At 44.7% G+C, this 23,102-nt stretch overlaps 1 protein-coding gene across 2 annotated transcripts in view; it reads left to right on the top strand.

Annotated features, from left to right (window-relative positions):
- tmem108 (transmembrane protein 108) overlaps positions 1 to 22,468 on the top strand; it is a 43,428-nt gene extending 20,960 nt beyond the window's left edge. Inside the window, exons 2-6 of one of the 2 annotated variants that reach the window (XR_011785226.2) lie at positions 5,051 to 5,134; positions 15,913 to 17,304; positions 18,244 to 18,395; positions 19,894 to 20,007; positions 20,628 to 20,809. Coding sequence is in view for 1 of the 2 variants with exons in the window: in XM_071915045.2 (XP_071771146.2) it covers positions 5,095 to 5,134; positions 15,913 to 17,304; positions 18,244 to 18,395; positions 20,628 to 20,744 (1,701 nt within the window). In the remaining variant the exon portion in view is untranslated. Of the gene's footprint in view, positions 1 to 5,050; positions 5,135 to 15,912; positions 17,305 to 18,243; positions 18,396 to 19,893; positions 20,008 to 20,627 lie in introns of both variants that reach the window. The other variant, XM_071915045.2, reaches the window with a different exon arrangement.
- The last annotated feature ends 634 nt before the right edge of the window (positions 22,469 to 23,102 follow it).

The raw sequence follows: 23,102 nt of genomic DNA on the forward strand, positions 1-23,102 counted from the left end.
GCGAGAGGAGAGCGAGAGGAGGGCGAGAGCCTCTGCCTTATCAGGGTCTGTTTGCTGATTCCCATCAAAGGGGTGAAACATCAAAGGGAAAACGGACGCCCTCTCCGTTGTGGGCATTTCCCCTGGGTCGCCTCTAAAAGTGCGAGGCTGGGAGGAGGTGGGCTTCACACAACTTGAAATGGAACTAAACACCCTGAGATCACATCAGCCATAGACCCACCGCTTTGATGTGATGCACTGCCCACTGATGTAACCGGCTTTTCTTATGCCACGGTTTCCAGCATGGCCATATGGATCCATTGTGCTCATTATCTGTTGTAAATGATAAAAAAAAGGTTTCGCTTTCAGGAATAGGTTTTTTACCAGCAAATGTTTTTAATTTGTGACTTGCAGCAGAGAATGAAATTAATGTCATGTCAAAAAATGCAGGATCTCAATAATTGAGAGGCAGTGTCACAGCCTCATCTCTCATCTTTATTCCTCACATGATTTTACTGCATGTATCTGTCCAATTACCTCAGAGCCACAGCTTTCACACTTCACTTCTGAACCTCCCTCCTCAGACAGAAGCTGACGGGAAGCTCCCTCCAGTTTGTAACATCGAGATAAACCAGAGTGTGAGAACATAGTATCAAACTGGAGTGAGAGAAGTATCAGTTTGAACAAAGCTTGCGATTAGAGGTCCGGTTATCAGTTGGCTGTGACAGCACAACGCTGTAGTTCACACCATCCTCTGACTCCCACACCTCCCTCCCTCCTCCTCTCTGGTTGTGGAAAAGCTCTCCGTCTGCAGCCTCTGTGGGCAAGCAGCCAGCCTGTGGCCGCGGCCCCTATACAAAGCAGTAGAATAGCGGGAAGTCCAAAATTAAAAGCATTGTTATGCCTGCGGCTGTGCGGCCACAGAGAGACGGAGTGACAGGCTTATTTCATTGTGCCGTCTCGGGTGACCTTGGCTTTGGCCTCCAGTCCGCGCCCCCTCCAGACACACTGTTCACAATTGCAGCCTGAGACATTCGGGGAGCAGAGCCTGTCAGCAGGACCGCAAACACAAAGACTGTACTTGGCCCCCAGAGACAAGCAGATTGTTACTAGATTTGTCACTCTCTCTCTGTGGTGAGTGAGCATTTTTGTTATTCCATCTCTGCTTTTTTTACTGTTTTTTTTTCCATTCTGTTTGAGCCCCAAAATGTCCTTGTGAATGAATTTGAATATAATGTACTATTAGGGTTGCCATGGTGATGGCCGCCGTCTGTGTGCATGTCAGTTGCCATGCAGCATTTTTTTTTTTTTGCTCTCCAGTAAAAGGCTGGGATGCTACGTGCAAAGTGCAAAGCTGACACTGTAAAAAATCGATAGAAGAAAAGCGTGTTCACCTGTTCCTTCCATGCTTTGAAGGGATATACTGCGAGTCTTGCTATTATTGGTCAAGGTGCTCTATAATTCGCACCATTTCTGTCAGCAACTGCTGCCGTACCTCTGATCCTGTTTTTGAGGCTGTGACACCTCCTGTCACCCTGTGTTATCTGTTACCTGCGTGTGTTTGTGCAGAGCTGAACTGTGATTCAGCTGCTGTCCCGGGTCCATCGCCGCATTCAGCTTCTCCTCGCCTCTCACCAAAAAACCTTGCACCGCTCAAACATAACAGGTGTAAATGAAACACACCATGTCACTCCGTCTCCTGCTGCTCTATCCCTCTCCACCCTCACCCCCACCCCCACCCCCCACCCCCACCCTCACCCCCTGTGCCCTATGAATTAAAGAGCGTGTCTATGAGCCTGGGCTGGTACTGTGGCAGTGCTGATGAGGTGTAATCACTGTGGAGAGGCTCAGCTGCTCTCTTCGCACCATGCCATTGAGCTCATTAGGCCAGGAACATGACGCTAGAGCACATTAAAGCACAGGGAGGGAGTGGGGCTGTAATGGCAGAGTTGTTATCACTGCAGTAACGTTATATTGCGGTGTTGTTACGGTGTTACCAGCAGCGGGCGAGGGGAAGGGTTTGGGACGGTTGCAGACAGTGTCACATCTTAAGGCAAAAACGTGTTTTCCACTTCGCTTACTGTATGCCTGCAGGCTCATCTCTTTTGCAATGTACTGAGCCTAAGCCCACACCATTACAGTCAAAACTGTGAGTTAAGAGGGGAGAAGGAGCAAGCCATCTTGTTTTTCATTTTCACAGTACTTCGGAGAACGACAAAAACAAAATTGTGCACATATGTCATCTAGAGCTGTGTCATAATAGGCAATTTTGTTGCTCACATTTATTGTTTTCATTCAGTTTATTCTGTTTTATAATCTGACATCAGAGGGAGGAGGAATGGAGAACCGTACTACTGGCAGTAGTTTTTCCCAGCTGTGTTAACTAGCCAAGCTGTGATAAGATGCTGTGTCCAGTGTTTGGTGCTTTTGATTTTCACTTGACAAACACAACAAACATTCATCTTTCTGCCAAGGAAAATGCAGTATAGTAACCCTACACCCTTCTGTGGTCACCTTCTATCAGAGGTGGAGAGAGTACGAAAATTGGAAATGGAAACAGTACTCAAGTGGAAGTATTGTTACTTTACTGCAATATTGTTTAAGTAGACGTAAAATTACTGGTGTAAAAATCTACTTAAGTCAAAGTAAAAGTTTAAAATCTATGTTTAAAAAAACACTAACATTAACAACACAAAAACAGACATTGTTTACATATTATGATCTTTCCCATGTAATGGAAAAAGGAGGGGACAGACTTCAATATGTGATATTTCATTGTAGACTATGTTAAGCACTTTAAAAATAAGATTCTGAATTTTTTTTTTTTTAAATTCCCATCCCCATTTTTCAGTAGTATTATTTCACTGATGATCAAACTAGCTAGACAACAACCAGGCAAACACAAACTAGTAATACCGTAACTGGATGGATATTTAACCAAGCCACTATCATGGAAAAATAGTTTGGTAACTCAACATTTCCTCCATGTGCTTGCATGTTCAGCTGCAATTTACAGTTAGGCTAGTTTTTGATGCAATACTTGAAGAGGCTCTGTAATAGATGCGATTTTAAAATGTAGTGAAGTATAATACTTCAGTCACATAAGTAATACTTCAGTTAAATTAATACTTCAGTCAAATTAATTAAAATTAATGACTTATGAAAATACCCCCAAAAAGTACAAGTACACAAAAAAGCCACTCAGCTACAGTAACGAGAGTAAATACAATTTGTTACCTCCATCCTTGCTTATTAAACACAGTTTTCAAAACCCATGAAACATTCTGTTAGTGCCTAGTGTTGATTTACAGAGCTGTTCAGGTTGGTAACAATATCATCAGTGATGTAGATGCAGTGTGTTACCTCCTCTCCGTCCTCAGAGAGTGAAGGGCTCCATTTAGGAGGAGCACCGCCTTATGAAAGGATCAGCACCCTGCGCTTTTGTTGTCTCCCCCTCTCATCTCACACTTCTCCCAGAGACACGCAGGTTGCCTGGAACCAGACCCCTCGTCCTAGGGGGGCGCGAATCCAATTTCACATCTCACACTCACAACAGATTATTCATGCAGTGGGTAGGGTGAGGGGTGCTCAGGTGTGTGTGTGTGTGTGTGTGTGTGTGTGTGTGTGTATGTTACGGTTTATGTGAATTGCGTGTGTGTGTGGTGTGGGTATGTGTGTATTACCCAAAGGCATGGCAACAAAAGAAGGCATACACACGCTCATGTTCACAAACATGCACACACACACTCCAGCGGTGAAAGAAGATGTGTGTGTGGCCTTTCATTTAGCAGAAGGCCATCAGTGAGTCGCTCTCCTAAAGAGTTCCCTTGGGAATTTGTCTCACTGACACACTAGCAGCAGCTGTCTTAGTACAAGGCTTACTGGTCAATGTTTAATGCTCCATAATTGGTTTTACTGACCAGCCCAACCCGCAGGATGCCAATTCTGATTTAAAGCCTAGCAGCTGAGGCCAGGTTTCCACAGGCCATTACCTGATATTTTACGGTGTCATATTATTTAGGCCTTCATTTTATCCAGCGTGAGAGGTGTTACTGTTGTCTGCCAGTTATTGCGGGGGTTAAATTGTCAGCGTTAAAGGATAAGGCTGGTGTTTTTTTTATGCATTTCTTACCATCAACAAATCCTATGAAAATAACAAAATCAGCAATGAATTTGTTTTGCTAACAAGTCTCGTCCATGTCGGTGCCCAATGAAGCCTCATGTCCCAGCAGCCATAGAACTCCATTGTATTAAAAAAAAACGACTTTTTCCTCAAACAACTTAATAAGCCGACCGTAAACACGTTTTCCATCTCAGGAAAGTAGTTCCGTAGCACCGAAAATAGTCCCCGTCGTAATGAAGAATTTGTTCCCATTTGATTTGGTAATAACTACAATAGCCTGACTTTTCATGGTAACAGTTAGCGATTTTAAAAATTGAAACTATGTCTTTGTGAGCTGTATTTAAAGGTTTTTAGCTTACAATTGGAGCCAATGACTTCCGGTTTGAAGGCTAAAAATGGTTCGTGGGAAGTCGGAAAGTAATGGGAGTAGAGCAAATGCATTGTTGATTTTGTTATTACCTCCGCCAAGGAGGTTATGTTCTCCGTGCCGTTTGTTTGTTTGTCTATTAGCAGGATTACGGAAAAACTACTGGCCCGATTTTCATGAAACTTCGTGGAAGGGTGTAGCATGGGCCATGGAAGAACCCGTTAAATTTTGATAGTTCTGGATCCGACTCACGAACAAGCAATAATAGCACGAACCTTGGCGGAGGTCTGCGCTCGCCGAGTGCCCTTCTAGTTTTCATAGGATTTGTTGACGCTAAGAAATGTATTTAAAAACACCGGCCGTATCCTTTAAGTCGCACAGTCTTGTTTACAATCCCCTCAATCTTCCTATTTTGTCTCTACACTACTTCAGCATGCTCAGACACAATCACAGTATATCACAGTGATACTTGACCATGACTGGAATTTGATTGTGATACCTGAGTGCCAAGTTTCATCTTACCTCTCTCTCTCTCTCTCTCTCTCTCTCTCTCTCTCTCTCTCTCTCTCTCGCTCTACCAGAGAACCATGAGCACTGTGGAGGAGGAGCCGGACCACATGATACCATGAAGACAAGCCTGCAGGTCCTGCGCTGCCAGCTGCTGAGTGAGTGGACCAGAGCCGTCTGGAATATAGACCAGCACACACACACATCGTCATAGTTCAGTCCAGGGTTCCCGAACTTCCAAATAGAGTCTCTTTAGACCACAGAACCCCATTTTATTTATTTTCCTTCCCCAGTCTGAGAAGATGTTTGCTGCCTGTCTGTACTGTAGAGGGAGATAGCAATGAGAGAGTGAAATCTCTTATCAGGCTAGTCATTCTTCATAATAATGAGAATGTGATAGTTTATTGATCCTGTAGGGAAATTCCTTTTTCACTTGCCCCCCCTCCAGGTTAGAATGTTATAATCATTAGAAGATTAGAATCATTCCATCATATCATACACCTATTTGACAATTTATTCCCAAAAAAAACCCACAAAAAATATATTTTATTGTATTTTTATGTCAATATCTCATTACTTTTACCTCCTAAAAAAAAACAAAAAATCCCTTAGTGGTGACTTCATTGTGTACCAGGAGGCTAAATATAAATTCAACAAATAAAATCAGCACAGATTTTTGAACAATCCCGCCCCTCCGCCCCTCCCATCAAATAAAACAGCATTTCTCTCCCTAACTGATATCCCATTGGTTTACACTTTTGAATGATCCGTCCCCATGTTATGTCCCGCCCCAGTATCTCCACGACATTCATCACATTAAGGAAGCAAGATGCTCTCAAAATTTGGTTTCATTGTGACTTCAAGGAGGCTCTATCTAACCACGAGTCCTGCCACATTCTCTCACTGTTATGAACACAGGTGGGACCCAAACGCAGGACACGGACAGGGTGGTGTTGGAAAGGAAAGGTTTTATTGTAAGGGAGGATCTGGATGAGGGGCTGATGGCAGGGAACGGGAATCCGGTGGCTGCGAGGGGGAGTGATGGTGAGGAGGAGCGGGGCTTGGCGTGAGCGTGGGATGAGGGGAAGTGTGGCAGGCAGGTGTAGCTTGGAGGCTAGGAGGTTGCTAGCAGGCAGGCAGGGAGACAGGCAGGTGGGTGATGATCCTGGGGCACAGGAGAGGCTGGTTAATAACAGGAAACAGGAAGAGACAAAGTCACTAGGAGTTTAAACTAGATTTGGCCTTGAAGCGTAACTACCACTGTGGTTGAAACAACAATCTGGCGAAGAATGGTTGAAGAGCCGGGGGAGATATACTGCAGGCAGGTGAGCTGATGAGAGGCAGGCGAGCAGACTGGGAGAGGTGATGAGCCGATTGCAGACAGGGGTGCAGGATGAGCAGAGCCGGGAGCCAGGAGAAGGAAGGGAGACCCACACCAATACGCACACAAACAAAATATAGACCGAGAGAGAGAGACAGACAGGGGAGCACTAGGAACACAGGGAAGGGGAAACACAAGGAAACACTAGGGAATCTTCCGGGGGTATGGTCACGACCGTAACACTCACTGGTCTAACATCTAGAGAATAAAGTGATTGAACTATTCCTCATTTTGCTGGGGACCCCCTGAACCCCTGTTTGGGAGCCACTGTCACAGACTGTAGACATCAGATAGAGGCTACACATACAGTACTGTATCCCCTCAGTTCTAGTTATATTTCCATACTCCTTTATGATGGAGTCTGGGCTGCTTTACATTCTGAAGCTGGTAGCGAGGCTGGGGGAGCGGAGGTACAAACCTCTGGCAGCCTACCAGAGCAGAATGTCACATGAATATGGAAGATAGGAGCCAGGCTGCGCCCCGCCAGGCTCCTGGACAGTTAGCTAAACAGGCTGCTGATATCTGGTATGCATCCCAGACTCCGCTTCAGGGCAGCGGAGCTAAAGGCTGTCTCTGACAAATCTGCCTCAATCCCTCAGAAGTGATGAACTTGGACTGGACTGCTTATGGGCAGAGTGCTTTAAGCTGTAGCAGAGGTGGAGCGAGGTCATATTGCAGTGGTTTAATCTAAAGTGGGAAAGGCTGAGTAGAAAGCGTAGACTAGCCTAGTATAGAGTGGTTTATGTTAAGACCAAGGCCAGATTTTAGCCTCATTTTGAGTTTTCTCCTGTTAAATCCAATCTTTCATAGCAGAGGGCTCACTGTCCCTCTCCTATTTTCAGTTGGAGTTTCCTCAGGCATATTACACTTCCATCAGGTTGCCTTTTGCCAGTGTGCGGAGCTGAGAGGCCCACCTGAGGTCTGTGTCTCTATGCGGTACAGAGACATTTCTCATTTCTCTCTCCGGACCAGCCATCTGCAGGAGACAGATGTGCCTTAACATACTCAGGCTGCAGGCAAGAGGAGAGATAGAAGAGAACTAAGATGGATGATGCCGCATCATGACAGCCGTCAGAGCGGGAAGTTTCTCTCCTTCCTTCTCTTGTTTCCTCTGGTCACCCTCAGTACTGTTCTTCCTCTGTCATCTGCAGTCTCTGTCTTCCAAATCCCTGTGTGTGTGTGTGTGTGTGTGTGTGTGTGTGTATTGTACACCTGAAACCAACGGGAGGACTCACCATTTGTTTGTAGCAAATTGAGTTTTGCCTAACAGCTCAGTCTTCAAAGCGATGCCGTACAAGTAAGGCAATTGCTTCCAAATACCTCCTCTCCAGAAGTGCAAATTGCATTTTGAAGTCAGCTTCTAAAAACACCTTATCTGAGAGACCGTTTAGCGAGCAGCGGAAATGAGGATATGGCTTGAGAAATCTCCCTAATCTGAGTTCAGCTTGCCTCATATGATTATAGTGCGGCGGCAACAGATTGTGCTGTTTCTAAAGCCACTAACACTGGTGAAAATGGTGAAATCTTCTGTGGGTGGGTAACATTGGCAGAGTCTGTGGCTTTATGTGGAGTTTTTTTAACTGCGGGCCTGCAGCTCAGTGTTCTCCCCTGATTCCAGACAACTTCCTGTTTAGTGTTTCTCCTTCCTGTCGGATCTGGCTCCTGTGCGGCTCGCAGGCTGTCAAACCCCCAGTCACGGCTACTAAATCATTATCCCAGTAAACACAAGCGCTCTTAGTTGTTCTTGTTTTCTGTCTCTCTCTCTCTCTCTCTCTCTCTCTCTCTCTCTCTCTCTGCCTGACTTTCAGATAAACATGTCCGTGTTCAAAGCCGCTGTAACCTGACAAACACTTTGCGGAGCATTCAAACAGGAAGCCATTATCCTGCTGTTGCGATAGCCTGTGCTCTTATCTCTGGGCTCACATCTGTAGCGGCCTCCCCCCCCCCCCTCCGCCTCTCCACCACTCCGCCCCTCTGGTCCTCCTCCAGGCCGGTCCCAGCGGTCCACAGGATGTGCCCTATCTGTCTCTTCCCTCTCCCCCCCCCCCCCCCCCCCCATGGGACAGACACTCTACCCAGATTGGCAGACGAACACGCCCAGGAGCAAACCAGAGGAATTTGTCTGTTTGCGCTACTGTAAAGATGGCGCTCTATTTATACACCTAGGATGCGCATTTGTCTTCCCATGAGACTGAATATCAAAATGGTCTATCTTCATATTTCAGGAATTTAGTTGTGCAAGCACTTTTGAATGAAGAATGTTAGGGTCTTCATTGGAGAAGGGTTACATGAAAGATGAGTGTGCTCCAACAAAGGCACTGATCAGGAAGGAAAAGCTGTTGTTTTCTTTTTGGGTGGGATGGACAGTGAGATGTATTAACAACTGACTCATCCATTTTTTTTATAACTGGACACTGAGTTTAGCATATAGCATATTAGCTATATGTGTCACCTTTCAACACAACTGTTAATGTCACATACTGAGATGTTGTTATTGAGATATGTTGTAAAGTAACACAAATGTGTATTGTCCCAAACTAGACACAGTTTCAATAACAATCACATGGCAGTTAACACATGCTGTATTTTAGCAGTAGTAATAGTAGTGGCAGGAGTAGCCTAGTAGTCATAACAGCAGTAGCAGTGGTGGTAGTAGTTGTAGTTGTAGCAGTAACAGTGGTAGTGACAGTGGTAGTAGTAGTAGTGGTATTAATAGTAGTTGTAGTGGTGGTGGTAGTAGTAAGGTTAGAGGTAGTAGTAGTGACAGCAGTAGTAGTGGTTGTAGTGGTAGCAGTAGTGGTGGCATCAGTAGTAATAGTAAGGGTATTGGAAGTAGTAGTGGTAGTAGTTGTAGTAGTGATAGCAGTAGGAGTAGTCAAAGTAGCGGTAGCAGTAGTGGTAGTAGTCAAAGTAGTGATAGTAAGTAAGTAAGTAAACCAATTTTTATATAGCACCTTTCAAAACAGTGAGTTATAAAGTGCTTCACATAATTAAAATAACAAGGGTACAAAGTGCATTTCAACAGTATAAAACAGAGTATTCAAAATAACGGTAGTACTGGTAGTAGTGGTGGTAGCAGTAGTAGTAATAGTAGTACTAGTAGTACCCAGCAGACAAGCCCTTGCAGGGCCACTGTGTGGTTTTTGTGGGCAGTGTGGGCTGGGGCAAACCCACTCTAACCCCACGAAGGGCCCACTGTTGCTTTGCCCATGCAGGGCCCACAGTCTTTTCCCACCTATGGGCCCTGTATGGGTTTTTTGTGGGGAAAAAACACCTAGTGGGCAGCCCACACCAAGCCGTGCAGCTTTGTGCTTGGTGTGGGCTGCCCAGTAGGTCCCCAAACGTTGGGGCCCACAAGGGGCCCAATTTTCAGCCCACAGTGGCTCCACATTGGACCCAAAAGGGCTTGTTTGCTGGGTAGTAGTAGTAATGGGTCCATTTGAGTCACTGTTTGAAGAGCCTGGTCTGGCCATGCGTGATAATCCAATCTAGCAGTTAGTCAGACAGCAGCCAGTCGGCCTGCTGATAAAGGGTTTTGTGCGCCTGAAGCTGATGGATCTGATCTGTTACAATCGGCCATTCTGATGGCACGTCAAAGCTTAAAATGAAAGGCTTGGACTACCTTCAACAAAGCTCTCGGTTTAAGCCTTATGATTTCTTTGATTTGGGTCTGTCAGGCTTTTATCCTCAAAAGTGAGATGTGGATTAATTTTGTATTACGGAGCAGAAGCCTGGTGTGTGTGCTGGTATAGTGTGATATGGGCTCATTGGTATGCTGATGGGCTCTGTAGATAAAGCCTTCTCCATTTGCCCTGGTGGATCTGGGGGGAATCCCATGGAGCAATGTCCGCTATAGAGTGGTCGGTGATTAGCATAAACAAGCCTAAATGTGCTCTGTGGAGGACTGGCTTAGTGGTGGTGAGGACATCCTTAATCGCCGGCTGTGGTTCAGTGCCCTACGGCTTCCAAACTGTAGCAGCTATGCATGTTCAGCCTATCTGTTAATGATGTGGACATAATTCCCTTTACTTCTTTTCCATTTTCCATTTTATGCATTTATTTGACGCTTTTATTCAGAGCAACTTGCAATGAGTGAGCAGGCAGGGCTTCAGTGTCTTTAAGTCCATCTAGCATCTAAGCTCTTTTGTTTAAAGCATATTCCTGACACCCATTGTTTACACTGAGGGGTTGATAAGTGGTTTAAGATTTGAAGAGTTACATTATAAATCCAATTTGGAATACATAATTCTGAAGTTGATCATTCAGTTAATCTAATACCTCTTAAATATAGATGATACAGTCTGTAAAGGACTGTCATCTAAAGGACTCAAGTTACCTACTATCCCTAAAAACTACCATATTTACATCTTAGATTTTAATGTTTAGTAGGTGTCAGGTGTGATGTCTTTTTTTGCAAATTCTTATTCTGGAATGCACCTTTTTTCATTTATGCCCGTGACCTTGGCCAGATTCTCATAGCATGTGTGCATTTGGTTCCCCATACACATGCTCCCTTTATTCCCCGTCATGCAGCCTGAGCAGGGAGCGGACGGAGCAGTAACAGTTCAGAGGTACAGCCTGAAGAACAGACACCAGGACTCAAGTGTTATTGATGGATGATTTCGCAGCCTCTATTTTTGGCTTTTTCAGAGCGTCCAATTCGAATGGTGTGACTGCCAACTGCCCGTTGATGATGCAGCACAACCAGCAGCGACGGCCGCTTCATAGGCAGATTCTCACCGCACATTCAAGCCCTAGTAGTTCTCCATTGTGCTCAGCGGGAGGTGACCCCTGGAGAAAAGATGAATCTCCTCTATCCCCTACCCTCCACAGCGAGGAGCCCCCCCCCCCCCCCCCCCCCCTCAGGATTGATCATGCAGCCAGGCTGGTGGATAACCACTGATAGCCTGCCCACCGCACACTAAGTGGATTCTCCAGTATGATTGATTAGGCCGGTGGATTCATGATGTAGCGTGCCTCAACAATATTATTCCTCTGGAATGGAGTCTGTAGCTTATGAGTGGAGCCATGGCAATAACGGTGTTTCGTGCAGGATTTCATCAGCGGGATTAAATGTTATGTTGTTTACCATCTCGCCAGTGTAACTTTAGATTCAATGACAGGCTGTAGCGGCCGTTCTGGCCCTGGTCCCACTGACATTGAGTCTAATGGTGAGTGATTGGTGGGACAAAGCCGGCATTGGATCAGTGTGCAGGATGCTGCTTTGCAACATGATTTATTGATGTCCCCGATGCCATCAATGGAGGACTTACACGAATGTCACTGGCTTCTTATGCATTCAAAAGAGTCCTAATTCAGCAGGTTTACTGCATAAATTGCCCATCCCTCAATACATCCTGGGCTTAGTTAATGGAAAACAGGTAGGCTCCATCAGTCACATAAATCAGGGCGTAATTTCACAGTAATTTTACCTGGACCTCGTTTTTCTCCATGCTATCAGCATGTGCTATTATGAGATGATCAGCTGGGTGACATAGATAGCGAGGGATGGCAACAGGTTGGTGTCAGTGATAACAGTGTTTGCTGCCTGTCCCCCTCCCATCCTACAAAACATATAATAGAAAGACAAGGAGGAAGACCTTCAATTCAAAGTCACATGTCATCGGCCACCTTTGAAATCTAGTCACATCTTTCAAGCCCTTTCTTGTCCTTTGTGAGTGAAGACTGAGAAACATCCATGGCCATTTGTTGTTTGCGTCCTCAGCGAGCTTCACCCTAACAGGCCTCTCAAGTCATCCATATTGAAAATGGACTGACTCTTTTTGTGCCTTTGTGTCTGTGAGAAGATGTCATGTGCTAATTTATCTGTGCACACAGGCCAAAAGCAGCCGACATGCACAATGATGAAAAAAGGATGCTGACAGGGAGAGAGTTGTTTAGCAAGAATAATGTTGCAAAAACATATCCGGTGACTCATATATTCATCTCTCATGCCTCATTTGCCCTCGAACGTCCTCGGCCCAAGCCTTTGCTCTCGTCTGTGGCCCATCATTGACGAAACGCCCACACTCCTTCCACACACCTACACTTCTTGCTTCCTCTACACATTTTTCTCACCCCGTCTGACCTCTCTGTTCTTTCCCTCTTCCATCCCATTTCCTCATGTTCTCCCTGTGCTTCAACTCACTTAATAATGGATGTTCATAAAGCTCAGTTCACTTCTCCAGCCTTTTCAATCATTTCTCTTGTTAATTCACTCCCTGTGCCTGCTCCTCCACTGGATGTCTATGTGGAGGCAGGACCAGGCGCTCTGTCTGTGTTTGCCCTGCTTACACTCTCACTCCATCAGCGAGACGCACAACCACTGTGACAAATTACAGCCCTTTGCGTCCTCGTGCAACACGGTGCGCATGGAAATACACACACACATATATACACACACGCAGAGGGCACAGAGATGCGCTGCCCAAGTGCTTTTCTCTTTCAACTCTTTCCAATATGGCCTTACACTTATAACCTTTAATAATGAGAAACTCAGCCAAAGTTAAAGAAGGAGCCTCGCATACGAAACAAAGACACATCAGCAGAATTCTTTGAAAAGCTTCTGTGTTGTTCTCTAAATTGATTAACCTAACAACCCGACACAATGTCTGGCACAGAATCTAAAGGCCAAGGTTATACCTACTGGGTATTCAGTGCTAATGAATATGCTGGCGACCAGATGTCTTGGCACAAACTAACTTAAAAAGCATTTTGCCCCCTTTAACATTTTAGATGAGATATTTAATAAAACATCATTTGACTAAACTGCAAAGCCACAGATGAATATTAATATGCGTGCTTGTTACAGATCAGGGGGAAGCCACGCACTTTATGCTACGTTTCAGATCAACCAGCCCAGACAAATCAGATGAATTTGTGCATGTGTTTCAGTATGTGTGTGTGTGCGTGTGTGTGTGTGTGTGTGCCAGAGCATTTAGTTCACCCATCTCTAATGTTAACTTTGTTTGTGAAGGGAGTCGAGGCGTCATGTTTTATTCAGTAGCAGCAGAGTGTCGGGTTGCCAGGTTGTGACAGCGAGAGCTGGGTACTGATTGAAGGTATGATTGAAGCCAAACCGCAGCGTGGTAAACATCGTCGCTCTCTATTGGCCCCCGTGCACAATAGTTCAAAGTGACTGTAAGTGTTTGTAGACAGGTCAGCAAACAGTAACCTCCACACTTTTCAATGGACAACACACTGTAGTTAGTTATCAGCTCTACCCTGCTTGCAGCTGTAGGACTCCACATTACACAGAGACATGTATGATGTATTTTTCCTGCCTGAAGTCAGCGTTTAATGCAACAATAACGGAGCCAGTGTCCATGTTGCCCAGGCCAAATGCTTCAGCTGGTGTAGGTTGGTTAGGAGTGTGTTCGGTTTCCCTGCCTCAGGATCATCTCAGGAAAGAGGAGCAGTCATAAATCAAGGCTAGCCATGTGTGTTATCTCCTCAGCTATGGGCCTGGAGTGGGCTCCATGGATTAGGGACGTGACAGGCTTGGTTAATGGAAGACAGGGGCTGGACCCTCTATAGTGGTAGTCTGTGATTGAGTATGGGGGAATATGATTAATGACTCAGAGGCTGAGTTTAAATAGTCGGTGCTTTAGGGTTCTAGCGTGGCGTGTTTGGTTTCCCACAATGGACGAGGAGGAGGAGTACACACGTCATATGTGATGGAAAATGAGTTTTTCTGCTGCAAAAAAAAAATTGAGATATTGGGTGTTGACTCTGGTCTGGTCTCAGTTAGTGTTAAAAAAAAAATCCCTGTTTTCACCTTTCTCACTAATCCTGAGTTGTGTTTTCATTTTTTTTACGTTCTGTTCCTTTCTACCCTTTCTCTCTCTCTGTATGTATAACAGATTTCTCATCTCACCTCATCTCCCATCTCCTCCTTTCCTGTCCCCCTGGAAATGGAAACTTGGTTTCCATAGTTACAGAGGGAGCACCATGGTTAAATGACGGCCACAACATCTAGGTCACATGGCTGGCTTTTAGAATCTGCGTTTTGCCTGGTACCGTATTGTTCCAGGGTTTTTATGAGTACCATCCATGACCAAAACAATGCAGTCTTAATTGCTATACTTAATTCTCTCCCTCCTACTCTCTCTAAGCGCTCTATTGCACAGACGCGTAGCCACCTCTTCACTTCCATACATATACTCTGCCATATACTGTATCTTTCATTTTCTTTTGTCTGTTTCACATCAGTCCTCTTTTCTATTCTGCCAGACCCTTGGAGGCATGTCTTTGAAAAAACAGTCTACATAATAATGCCCATTCTCCCTCTCATGCAGTACAGAAAGGAGCTTTGGTGCGGTGCTTTAGTGTTGCAGTAGTTAATGTGCTGTTCGTCACTGGTCTGCATAGAACCGCCCACTGGGAGCTTCACTAATGTGTTCACGTTAGCCGTGTTTAACAGTGTCAATAAGGGAAGGTGGGGAGGGAGCAAAGGGGAAATTAATAAGCACGGGCTTGCACGTTCCTCCCTCTTTGACTTTCTTGCTGTCTGGGATAGCGTAATAGGACCGATATTCCCCACAGGCAGCTGCTAATGGCTTGTCACTACATAGCCTCCTTATGGGATTGAGCTAGACAAAGTGAATCTGTCAGGCTCCCTCAAATGGTTTCAGCATGTTAAGTATTTTGAGGCTCTTACTGTCATGAATCTATCCTTTGTGTTTGCTGTAAAAAAAAAACATATCTCAAAAAATATCTGACTAAGTCCTTTTGTCCAGTATTGAGACACATGAGAAAAAATCTGGGTGAGATCATTTCACTTGTTTCCAATGCAATCCAATTTGTCAAGTGACATGATTTTGATAACAGTGTATTGATCTATGTTATTTTGAAGAAAATGATCAAAACAAGTGAAACTGCACTGGAAAAAAGTGAGGTCATCTCAGCCCATTTTTCACTTGTTTAAAGGAAGTTAGACTAAATGACAAAATGATTAAGATTTCTCGCAGCGTTTTCAGGGACGTCTCCCTGAGTTAGCAGAGAATCAAATAATCACTGGTTATTTTATGCCCTCGGTGGAGAGTGAGCAGACTTTAATACTTCTGCATAGTAACGTTAGTGCTGCAGCCTTGTTTAACAAATCCTCCCAATCCCAGCTGCCACCTCACATACACTGGTACACACTGTGGAACTCATCGAGTGCATAATGAGGTTAATAAAGCAATCTAGTTAAACTAGGCGAGTGACAAACACAGCGGTGCAGTTGATTAAAGGCTGATGGTTGTAATGAATGCAAGACAAGGCTAGAGGCTCCTCCTGAACACCTGAGCAGTCAATTCTAGCTGCTGGGCTGCACACTTTGTGTCTATGCTAAGCAGGGAGCCTTGGGAGAAAGGATTTATAGGCAGACAGACATGCTGACTCAGACAGACAGACATATAGACACACACACACACACACACACACACACACACACACACGCACACTTAGAGGGACTGATCTGATAATTCATAATACTAAAATGATACACTGTATGATAATGTTAACAGCTGTTGAGTCTGTTTTTTCTGATCATCTCTCTCTCATTCTCTCTAGGTGTTCTAGCATTCCTAGCACTGCCAGTAGGACTGGTGTCATCAGCACAGGAGCTGTACCTCAGCCAGACGTCCCAGGACTCTGTCTCCATGGCAGCCGCCCAGAGCAGCCCCCTCTCTGCCCCCATCCTTTCCCACCTGGACTGGCATCAGGAAGGCTCCAGCAGCGGGGAATGGTCCTCCAAAGGAGCCGCTCAACCCTCAAACATCATCGTCCCCACTGTGGCACTCCCCTATCTGGGCTGGTTTCACACCACCCAAACCCCCCTCACCCCCAGCCTGGCTCATGAAGACCCTCCCCTTCACGACGCAAACACTGTCAGTCCAAACACTGTGAGCATTGCGAGTACCAAGCCAGGTCATGTGACTGAAAGCCATGTGAATCGGCCCCAGGAGCCAGGTTCTGATGTCGTCAACCAGGGCCACATGCACAAATTGGTCAGGGTGCCTCAAGCCCATAACCCAGATACTGTCAGCACTAACCAGGCCAGCAACAGTCCGAAATCTCCCAGCCAAGCTGCCCCACATATAGAGGTTCAATCTGCTGCCAGGGGGGCTCCAAACTCCCCAGCTTCTGTGTCCAGCTCCGCCTCAGAAAGAGGAGACACACTGGGACCCGAGCTTTCAGCCGCACACCATGTAGAGCCTCAGAAGTTGAGTATGGAGGAACCCACCGACCCCAGTCAGCAGTATGTTACCGAGCTGCAGCCTTCCTCCCTTACCTCCTCCTCTTCCTCAGTGGACACTGACGCTGCACTAGGCCCGACACTCAGGGAGCAAGCCCCACCCCACACCATCACTGTGAGGGAGGTGCACCCAGACATCAACGAGCCCCCCACCATGGAGCTAGTGGCCGAGCCGGAGGGAGAGTCTGTCCCGCCGATGGAAAGCCCACCGGAGAGTCTTACTTCCCCTGCGCCCACCCCTCCCTCCACATCAACCCTGGGCCTAGGTCCCAGCCCCAAGACGCAGCCCAGTCCCACCGCCATCCCAAACAACCACACTGCAACCAACGACACCGCTGTTGAGGAAGGTCATGCGCGGGGTGTCCCTCTCCCGCCGCTTCCGCCTCAGGGTAACGCCACAGACAATGCCTCTCTAGGACACTGGTTGGGGAACGTTACCGCAGACGGAGGGCTGCTGTCTAACGGCAGCTCCGTCGAGGAGACTCCTCCTTCTCGGGGGAACGGCTCGTCCCCCCCGGAGCCTCCTTCCACAGCCAACGGGAACTTCCTGAACAGGCTGGTGCCCGCCACCACCCGCGACCCCTGGGTGCCCGGTAACAGCTCGGGTCCCACTCTCGACTCCCCGCTGTCCCGCGCCACCATCTGCCTGAGCAAGATGGACATTGTGTGGATTGTGCTGGCCATCAGTGTGCCTGTGTCCTCATGTTGTAAGTAATTAGTCGGAGCAGCTTGAAAAAGATTACACCTAATGAGTGTAGAAACTGTCAAATTGCTTAAGGTTTTGGCTCACCGTGGTTTAAAGTCCATTAACTGCCATACAAAATATTCACATTAAAGGAAAATTGGGCACTCTTACAGTTATACATTATCAATCTGTGATGTTCAGTGTGTTCCAGGAGTTATTTTCTGATGAAGTGATTTACTTCTTTGGTGTACCCAATTTCCCAGAATGCCTTTCGACAACCCACAGAAAACCCCCAGATCTTGCTGCATTCAGTACATGTAGGTGGAGAAAGCTAATAGCGATAGCATAGTTACAGCAAGCGAGAGTTTTCCCAGTTGAGATAAAGTGAGAGTCATGCCCTTTACGCAACATGTCTTGTGGCTGCATTGCATTCTGGTCTATTGAGTCTACTGTCGGTGGAGAAATTGAAATTGATGTCTCTGCCTCTTCTATGATGGATTTCTCCCTGTATGATTGTTGAACATCGGTGCAAAATGGTGGCTCTAGAAAGAAGCCCTCGCTCTTTGATTCCGAGGGACTGAAACTAGAACCTGACATTTACCATTGATGTTTTAGATAGTTGAAAAAATTCTGCTATTAAACTCCATTATAGCTGCGCTGGAAATATCTTGATGTGACGCCATGTTGTCTAGATTTGCGAGAATAAGAAAACAACAAAATGGGCCTTGAAATGCAAGATACATGGCCAATAGCTGTTTTTTTTTAACAGTGTTCAAGTGTTTTCGGGTGGATTTTTCCTTTAAAGCACAATTTGTTCTAACACGATGGCATGGCGCCCTGAAACATGTCAAGCTCTACCTGAGCAGTCGGTGTGGGTGGGTGCTTTCAGAGGCTATTTTGAAGAAGCAGCTGTTCTAACTACTATACTAACCTCATTTCCCCCTCCCTCTCCCGCCTCTAGCTGTGCTGTTGACTGTGTGCTGTATGAGGAGGAAGAAGAAGTCGTCAAGTCAGGAGAACAACCTCAGCTACTGGAACAACGCCATCACCATGGACTACTTCAGCAGACACGCTGTGGAGCTGCCCAGAGAGATTCACACTCTGGAGAGTGAGGTACAAACTGCTGGGACACTGATTCTATTACTGTACAGCACTGCACACTGGAGGGGGGGAGCATTTATCTGACGTTTTAAGAAGTCTGCTTTCAGTGTTACTCAGCAGGATGGTGTAGTGAGTCAGGAAAACGGCCTTCAACCAGAGGACTCAGGTTCAAGCCCCCGTGTCAGCAAGCATCCGTCCTGCTGAAGTGTCCTTGAGCAAGGCGCTGAATCCCTACCAGCTCCAGGGGTGCTGCTCTGAGCAGGGAAAAAATTGTCAAATTTGCATACCTTGTTAATACCTTTTAAATGATTATCTTGAATCAAAATTCAGGAAAATCTCGTATACTGTAGATAAGAATGTTTACTTTCTAAAGACTTATTTCTCAGGGCTTATGAAGTCCTGGCAGGGGCATCAATTTGCTAGATCCTGAGCTATGGCAAAGTAATCTAATATCATTTTATATCTTATGCCATCAAGACTTCCAAACCTGCCTCAACTAAATTTCTTGGCAGTGGAGCAGTGACTGAAAACATATTATTATTTGGTCAGTATGATAAATTACTAGACATAGGTCAACAAACTGTCTTGCTTAGAGGAGGAATTGGTCCTGAATACTCCCCATATGCGTTTTTCTTTTTTCTTTTTTTTTAGATATAGCTGCCGTTGTAATGATAAAAATCACAAGATTAAATTTGGACTCACTTAGGCTAAAGTAAGCCGTAAGGCATGTGCCACACCTTGCCATAGTTTTTTTTGACAAATCTCTTTATTGGTGAAAACTCAACTGATAAAGTACAATTCACAGTTTCAAACAGTGTTATCACCACTTTTCTGGTTATTCAACACAACGCTACATATAACAACCAAAGCAAAGAAATTAATTAACAAGAAAAAACAAAACAAACAAACAAACAAACAAACAAAAAGAAACAAACAAAAAAACACATCAATGAAATGAAAATCAGTAATTAGGGTGGGGGGGGGGGACTCAGCAGGATTGTTTATCAGAGGACTCATTCTGGGGGGATATTAGGTAGATTATCAAAATAATCAACAAATGGTTGCCATACCTTGAAAAAACAGTTGTTAGTGCCTCTGAGGGCAAATTAGATTTTTTTCTAAAACACACCTTGCCATAGTTGATGCCCATGAATCCTAGCTCAAGAACAGTGGCAGTGCAAAGGTGCACAATTCCTTCACATTTATAGAAAATAGTGCATCAGCTTGTACATGGTACAGATGGTGCCTTACAGCGCCATCTGCTGTAAAATGTACAGTACAACAGTGGCATTTGTTGAACTTGGCATAGCGACAGTATTAAAGCCACATTCTCACTCTCCCTCCTCCCATATTATTTTGATTCGTCGTTGCTTTGTTCTGTTTGTTTGGGGTATTTTTTTTTTTCATCTTTTCCTTGGTGACCATTTCACTGACCATGCCACTGTGTCTCCTTTCTTTTATTCCCTCCATCGCTCAATTTCCATTCCTTTGCCATGTGTGGGTGCGGCAGGAGAGGGATGCTGAGGTTGGATCATGTTTAGGATGCTCCTGGTGACACCCAGGTGTTGTTTCCCCGCTTTACCTGTCTCTGTAGAGCAGCTGCCCCATAGTTCCCTGGTGCTAGGTAAATGACAGTGCTCTAGGAGAAACGCAAATGACGCCATGATCATAAACCGATACGACAATATTACAGCTTGATTGGCTTGGATTTTGCTGATATTAATGAGCCCCTTTCCTTCTCGTGACTCTCCCTGCAGAACAAATCATTTTGTTTTTTTTGCACATTCACACCTCCCTCCAGCACTGTCTTACTGCTGACTCACCACCAACAACCATTTTTACATTACTTTCTCCCTCTCTCTCTCTCTCTCTCTCACACTCTCTCTCTCTCTCAATTCCCTCTGTTGTGCTGTTTCTTCTGAGTCATCCCTCCCTTTTGTCTCTCCTCTCGTGAAGCTTTTACATCTTCCCCCTCCGTCTCCCTTTGTATCTCTGTTCATCTAGCTTTGTCAGACATCTTTATTCACCGTCTCTCTAAAAGCCCAAGGTTTACCAAAGCCGTATTTTTTTCTTTGCTTCCACGCTAAACCTGACCCCGCTCGCTGCCTGTAGAGTGACTTAGCTCTTAGATACAGCAGGCTGCTGTGTGTGCCTAATGGTGAGGCTTGAAGCGTGAATCATGAATCATGGTCATTGTTAGAACTGTTTGGCACCTATATTCATTTTGTGTGTGTGTGCTTGCAGGAGCATGAGACCTGCCTACCCCCTAATGGAGACTACAGTGGCAGCAGTGTGGTCCTGGTTAACCCTTTCTGCCAGGAGACGCTCTTCATCAACAGAGACAAAGCCTCTGACATCTAGAGAGAGACACACTGGTGGACTGGACTGTCAAAATAAAAGTCTCCCCCGATTGCTTTCTCCTCTTTTCCCTGCTGTTGTTGTCTATTTTATATATGTGGTAAATATTCAGAGACTTGACTTTATACTGTATATTAAAAACACAAAGAGCAGACTGAAAGAAGAGCGATGTAAACAGACACTATTTACTATGAGGATGCGCCCGCATATTTTTCTGATGTACATTTTCTACAAAGGCTTAATTGTGATAAAGGTTTTTATGTCTTTATAAAATACAGAGTATATGTGGTTTCGTTTCATTACAGTGGCTTGGTGGTGAGTGCACTGTGGATGTTGCCACTTGAATTCTGCTTTAGAGAGAAATGTGCTATAAAAACATTAAAGCGGTTCTTGTTCTTTTTTTCTTTTTTTTCTTTCAAATCAATCCCAAAATACTTAGCCTGTTGAACTTGAATTCTGCACCTATGTACTTGGGGGGGTACAGAGGTTTCTGACAAAATATGTTAGACCAGATCTTAGTAGAAAGGTAAAGGTTATGGTGATGGTAATGGTTAATTTGAACAGACTTCATGGTTGATTTGGGGCGTGCATCCAGCAGGGGAACAGTTTGAAGGCGTGGTGCATCTGTCGATCAAATGGAACCGACTTAAAATGGCTTTCCCCCTCATGTGTCACCAGCTTCTCTTAAGAGGGACCACATAGATGTCTTAATTCCTTATGTCAAGTTGTTGTTGGCTCTTTATATATCAGTATGTGTGTATGAATGGCCTGTTTGTGCATGCATGCATATGTGTGTGTATGTGTGTGTGTGTGTGTGTGTGTCTGTGTCTGTGTCTGTGTGCAAGTGTGAGTGTGCAAATGGCAAAAGTGAGTTGAGATATGTTGTATGTTGTATGTGCTGCCCCTCAACCAGTTATTACTGTTGTGTTAAGTCAAATAAGACTTTGTATCACGTTCAGTTCAATTTCATCTATTTCATTTTATGTATGTCTGTGTGTGTGTGTGTGTGTGTGTGTGTGTGTGTGTGTGTGCTTGTCTGTCTGCCATCTGTCTCTTGATCTGTTTGTATAATGGAGTGACTACTGGTTGTGGCCCAATTTGAGAAAGAGTGTCTCGACCCTGTAGAAAACAATTAGACCGACCCTGCCAAGCGTCTCCCTCCATAAGTAAAATTTTTGTCCATCAGTGCAAACTGTGTTCATTGAAGTACAGATGTCGAATGATTTAGAATTAACTGCTGGACCAGGTATATGTAAAAGGCCATAAGAAATCTTGACCAATGAAAATACTGAGATAAATAATGTATGCTGAATATTTACTGTGAGCACATACAGAGGCAGTTCAATGAAAAAAACGCATTTGAATATTTTGTTGAATTATTGAATCTGTGGTCCTTCTTCTTTCATGGTTTTACTTTGCATTGTTGCAGTTTTATTCAGTAATCAATGCTGCCTGCCTCTATCGTTGCTAAAAAAAAATTCTGCGTTGTGAGGTGTTGTTCTTAAATCACTGGTTTGGAAGTCAATGTTGAATAATGGTTTTGTTCAACTTATTGATATCTACTGCATCGGATGTTCACAGCTGGGCTTGTAGTTTTGCACGCTCAAAGTGGATATTTCACAAGATGTTCAATGGCACGGTGGAGCAGTGTTCAACATTATGTATTTTTTGTACTGTAGTATACACTGTACTTTTTACTGCTGAGCAATAAAACAAAAAAAACTTTGGCCATGTTCTTTTTTTCTGACTTATCATTCAGCCACACAGATCTCTAAATATCTGGAGGTCTGTGCATTAAAGATAGGCTACATGTCTTTATTTATTTTTTTTATAAATAAAAGACCAAAACAATGATGTCAAGCAATAGACCTATGTGTGAATTAGATTAGGGGGCTACGGGTTAACTATATAACAAAGCAGTGTATACCTTTCTTGCCGACCACAGCACATCCATTGATTCAGAGGGCTGGAATTTTCTCTTTGTTTACTAATGCTGCACTAATGCATGCTATAGATCTGGATATCCAATGTCAGTTCAATGTTCCATTTTACAAGCCTACTTTACTGCTCAGGAGAGATATCATTTTATTGGGGTTGTTGTTAACATATTTTCTATGTTATATAAATCTAGCCAATCATGACAATTCAAATTTTTATAGTGTCTTTCTTAAATCGTCCATGTTCAAATATCTTTAACAATACAAGACTCGATAATCTGAATAACAGATAATCTGAATTCCTGTGATGTAGCCTTTGTAAAATGACCAAAACTTGACTATGAATTTCTGCAGAAAAAGATGAAAAAACGTTCACGTTTGGGTAGTTTGGTCCAAATATATTTTTAAAGAGGCAATATTGCAA

This window comes from Centroberyx gerrardi, chromosome 22, assembly GCF_048128805.1.
Source record: "Centroberyx gerrardi isolate f3 chromosome 22, fCenGer3.hap1.cur.20231027, whole genome shotgun sequence".
Lineage (NCBI taxonomy): Eukaryota > Metazoa > Chordata > Actinopteri > Beryciformes > Berycidae > Centroberyx > Centroberyx gerrardi.